Here is a 5,106-nt window from a genome sequence, read left to right on the forward strand (position 1 = left end):
CTTCCTAATTTCTAACAGAGACGCTGCTCGACCAAGAAAGAGGAAAGTTACATCCGTGCAAGAGTAAATCGAAGGTAAATCTTGAACCATTGCCTTCAATTTCCCCATCCTTTTGTTCAAATGCTAGTAGTAACTTCAATTTTTTGGCTCAATTTAGGGTTTGCTCAGACGGTCACAGTTAGGGTTTATGTTATTAGGGTTCCCACTTTAATCCTAATGTTTGAGATACCTAATTAAAAACATAGAAATGGTACCATGACATGCTTGTGATAATTGGGAATTTTTAGGCCCAGGCTGGGCTTCTCCACCCTTTGGTTTCAGCCCTTTATACTTTGTTTATTGCTGAGAATAGTCAATTAAATTGTTGGACTTCATCAATCAAGCACAATAATTTTGCAGTTATCTTGTGTAAATTTCTGTACTTTTTGCTATATAATAGAGGATATATGCATTAATAGTATCATTGAATTGCAAAGTTGCCTTTGAATTGCAGAGTTGTCTTTCAAAGATACAACAAGCAATGGATTCCAAGATACCAATATTTTACTACTACAATGGGCAAACAACTGAGAAATGGATAGATGTAGATAGGTATGGGTATTTGGATTTAGTATGTGATGTTTACAATTTAGTGATCAGAAATGAGGTCCCTGTGGGGCATACAGTATATTTCAGTATGAGTTGTTTATTACCAGATGAATCTCAAGAGATAGATGTTATAAATGATGAGACTCTATTACTGTGCATTGGTTTGCATAAGAAAGAAGAGCAGGTCTGTTTTTTTGTGCATGGTTTACAAGTGTCTGAGTCTATGGTTGAGGGAAATACAGTTAATGGCTTCCCTGCTTCATTGGTTCCTAGAGTAATTGAAACAAGGACTGAGACAAGCAGGCATGGAAAGCAACCTGTGAGAAGAGGGAGTATTTATAGTCATTCTGTTGGTAGGGCATCCAGTAGTGCTACTGGAAGTTGGAGTAATGCCACTGCTCGTGTAAATAGTAAGAGTGAATTTACTGGATCAAGATTGTCCAGTAATATGGATGCAGCAGCTGGTGGAAATGGTGGCAATTCAGGTGGTGCCAATGCTAACATTAGTACAACTGGTAAAACTGGAAGTACATATCCAAATAAAGAAATGTATGGACAGTAAGGCAATGAAGAAGCTTATGGAGGGAGTGATAATCAGCTTCAAGAAGAATATGGACAACAAGGCAATGAAGAAAATTATAGAGGGAGTGATAATCAGCTTCAAGAAGAATATGGACAACAAGGCAATGAAGAAGATGATGGAAGTGACCCTGAATTAGATGATGACTTTGACAGGGAACTCAATGTCTCATCAGATGAAGAGAAAGAGGAAAGGGAGATGGCATTTGAAAATTATGAAGTGGATGAAGAAGAAGAAAATGTAGACATGGATGAAGAAAACTTAGCCGAATATGATTCCGATGAATATCATGGGCAATTTGATAAAGAGTTTAATGTAAATGCTGATGCAGATGTTGACTTTGGCTTGGAATCAGTATTTACTGATGTGCACCACTTTAGGGCTGCACTTGGTGAGTATGCTATAAGAAATGGTTTTGATACATTGAAGACCAAAAATGAAAAGGATAGGGTAACAGCCATATGTGCTACAGATGGTTGCCCATGGAGGGTGCATGCATCAGTGATTTCAGATAAAAGAACTTTCATAATCAAGACATACAATTCACAACATATGTGTAAAAGACCTGCAAAAAATACTAATGCCACTGAGAAATGGATTGCTCAGAAGCTTGAATCCAGGTTGAGGACAGAGCCTGATATGAAGGTTAAGTCTATGGTGGACATCATTAGAGAGTTGTATGGCATAAAAGTAGGTCGGATGCACTATTACAGGGCAAGGTTGATTGTGAAGGGAGAGAATGAGGTATTGCATAAGCAGCAATATGCAAAATTACCCCTGGAGGGTGCATGCATCAGTGATTTCAGATAAAAGAACTTTCATAATCAAGACATACAATTCATAACATATGTGTAAAAGACCTGCAAAAAATACTAATGTCACTGAGAAATGGATTGCTCAGAAGCTTGAATCCAGGTTGAGGACAGAGCCTGATATGAAGGTTAAGTCTATGGTGGACATCATTAGAGAGTTGTATGGCATAAAAGTAGGTCGGATGCACTGTTACAGGGCAAGGTTGATTGTGAAGGGAGAGAATGAGGTATTGCATAAGCAACAATATGCAAAATTACCCCTGTATGCAAAACTTTTGACAAATAGGAACCCTGGTACAGTGTGTATAATCAACCGCCATGAAAGACATGACTTTGTTGAGGCTTCAAAATTTAAAAGAATATTTATCTATCTTGATGCATGCAAGAAAGGCTTTATTAATGGATGTAGACTTTTTATAGGTTTAGATGGTTGTCATTTGAAGGGCAGATATGGAGGAATACTATTATCTGCAATTTCAGTGGATGGAAACAATGGGTTGTTTCCCATTGCATATAGTGTGGTTGAAGTTGAGAACAAAGATAGTTGGAGGTGGTTCTTGTACAACCTAGAAGAAGCACTTGGCTCGGACAACCTACTAGTTGGCCTGACATTTATGTCAGATAAGCAAAAGGTATGATTTATAAATTGTGTTGTGTAGTTACAATTCTGTTAATATGATATCGTTCTAATATAATTTCTAAATTGTGTTGTAGGGCCTTCAAGATGAACTAGCTGAAGTTTTTCCCCATGCCAACCATAGGAATTGCTGTAGACATATCTATAGTAATTTCAAGGAAAAATTTCCTGATGTATGGTTGAAGATACAATTTTGGGTTGCAGCCAAAGCACCAAATGAGTTTCTCTTTCAGAAGGCAATGCAGAAAATATTGCTGTGTGATAAGGAAGCACATGATTGGCTGATGAGGAGCCACCCTTCCACTTGGAGCAGGCATGCATTTGATTTCTCTTGTAAAAGTGATCACATAACTAATAAAATGATAGAGTCCTTTAACAATTGGATAGGAGATGTGAGGAGTAAGCCAATTCTATCATTAATTGATGAGATTAGAGTCAAATTGATGAGAAGGTTTTACAAGAGGTATTCACATGCAATGAAACAAGAGGGGATTGTGACACCTTCTGTGCAGAAGATAATCCGTTCAATTAATGAACAAGCAAGAGATTGTAATCCTATGCAAGCATCCGACTATGAATTTGAAGTCCTAGAAGGGAGGACACAATTTGTTGTGCATTTACAAAACAGAACTTGTTCTTGTAGAGTCTGGGAAGCTACAGGAATCCCTTGTAAGCATGTAGCAGTATGTGTCATGTATAATAGGGAAGACATTCACATCTATTGTGATCCCTGTTATTCTGTTGAGAGATACAAATTGGCATACAGGGAAGTTATTCACCCACTCACTAGTCTAGATGAACTGGCAGTTGTCCCTGGTGATGATATGGTGCTACCTCCACCTTTGAAAAGACAACCAGGAAGACCAAAGAAAAATAGGAGGGAACCAGGTGAACCAGACCCTTCAGATTTTAGAAGGAGAAGTAATGCTGTTAGGTGCGATGTATGCAAACAAATTGGGCACAATAGTAGGACATGTCAAGGTGGAGCAGTGAAGGTATTAGTTTCAATACATCTTTTAAATAACTTATTTTAATTGCATTATGTTATATTTGTTTAATTTTTGTACTGCTTAACTTATATTGTGTAGAGAAAGAGAAATGATGATGCAAGTGGCTCCCAAAGCCAACTTACCACACAGGAACTAAAAAGAGCACGTAGAGCTACCAAGCAAGCAAGGAGAATGGAAAGGAGAGCAACTGGTAGTGGACCAACAACTGGCAGTGGTCCATCAACTGGCAGTGGTCCAACAACTGCTAGTGTACCAGCACCAAGGGGGAGAGGTGCATCAGTAGCAAGGAGTAGAGGAGTAGTAACAAGGAGCAGAGGAGCAGCAACTGGCAGAGGTGCTGAAGTAGCAACGACCAGAGGAGCAGCAAGTGGTAGAGGAGTTGGTGTTGTTGGTGGCAGAGGTGGATTAGTAGTAGCAGCACGGGGTGGGAGAGGTGCATCGGTACTAGCAACAAGGGGGAGAGGCAATCCTCCAGTACCAGCAACAAGGAGGGGGAGAGGAGCAGCATGAATGTTCTACGTTTATTGTTTTTTAGGATGGGTTTGAAGAAACTGTAATGACTATTTTGTTTTAACTAATGATCAATGGAATATTGGGTTTTTAAGTTCTAATTTCTTTATTTATTGGGTTTTAATTTCATTACTACATGTAATTTAATGAGATGCATGATTCCATTTGAAAACAAAGACATGTTACTATCAATGCCAACATAAAGACTAATGGAACCTCTGAGCATTGTAGCCAGTCATAAACAAAGGTTCAATGGCTGGGATTGAATAAAGGGGTTTAAATATTGCTGGGATTGAGTAAGGGAATGTATAAAGGATGCTTATAGGGGTTTAACTATGGGTGGGATTGGCTGAGATTGGGTTAGGGATTGTCTAATGGGTTACAGAATTGCTGAGAATGTCGATTCTGGATCATTTCCTAATGTCCATCAGATGTGAAATTCCAGAGAGCAAATCGGCACAGTCCGAATTGGAAACGGTATACCGTTTTAGCTTGGATGTTTGTTAATATTGAATCCGGTATACCGGATTGATGTTCATTTTCAATTTTTTTAGCCATTGAAGGGGTACTGTGAGCCAAAATTTATCCAATTTTTCATATGATTCAGTATACTGGATTGGGATTCGGTATACCGGATTGGGATTTTCAGGTAGTTTTCTGTCCGTTTTCTAACCGTTGGAGAATATGTTTTGCCTATATAAAAGACACTATTTTGTTGTGTTCTTCACTTTTTTTCACTCACTTTTACTCACCTTGTGCTAAACACATCAACTCATTTACTCTCAATCATTTCTCTCAAAGCTTTTACCATCAATTCAAGCATGAGTTGTAAAGGGAAGGACCCATTGCCTCAAGATGCCCCACCTTCTAAAAGAGGTAGTGGAACCACTTCAGGAGCACCTTCTCGTGTTAGTAGAATCTTCCCCAACGATGAATGTCGGGAGTCTTGGCCTTTATTCCGTGATAGGA

General features: G+C 38.8%; 1 protein-coding gene across 1 annotated transcript; it reads left to right on the forward strand.

Moving 5' to 3' along the window:
- Window positions 1-2,015: 2,015 nt before the first annotated feature.
- Window positions 2,016-4,137, forward strand: LOC122648089. Its single transcript, XM_043841351.1, has 3 exons — window positions 2,016-2,612; window positions 2,695-3,612; window positions 3,706-4,137. Exons 1-3 carry the CDS (start codon window positions 2,016-2,018, stop codon window positions 4,135-4,137), a joined length of 1,947 nt encoding a protein of 648 aa, XP_043697286.1.
- The last annotated feature ends 969 nt before the right edge of the window (window positions 4,138-5,106 follow it).

This window comes from Telopea speciosissima, unplaced genomic scaffold (assembly GCF_018873765.1).
Source record: "Telopea speciosissima isolate NSW1024214 ecotype Mountain lineage unplaced genomic scaffold, Tspe_v1 Tspe_v1.0441, whole genome shotgun sequence".
Classification (NCBI taxonomy): Eukaryota; Viridiplantae; Streptophyta; class Magnoliopsida; order Proteales; family Proteaceae; genus Telopea; species Telopea speciosissima.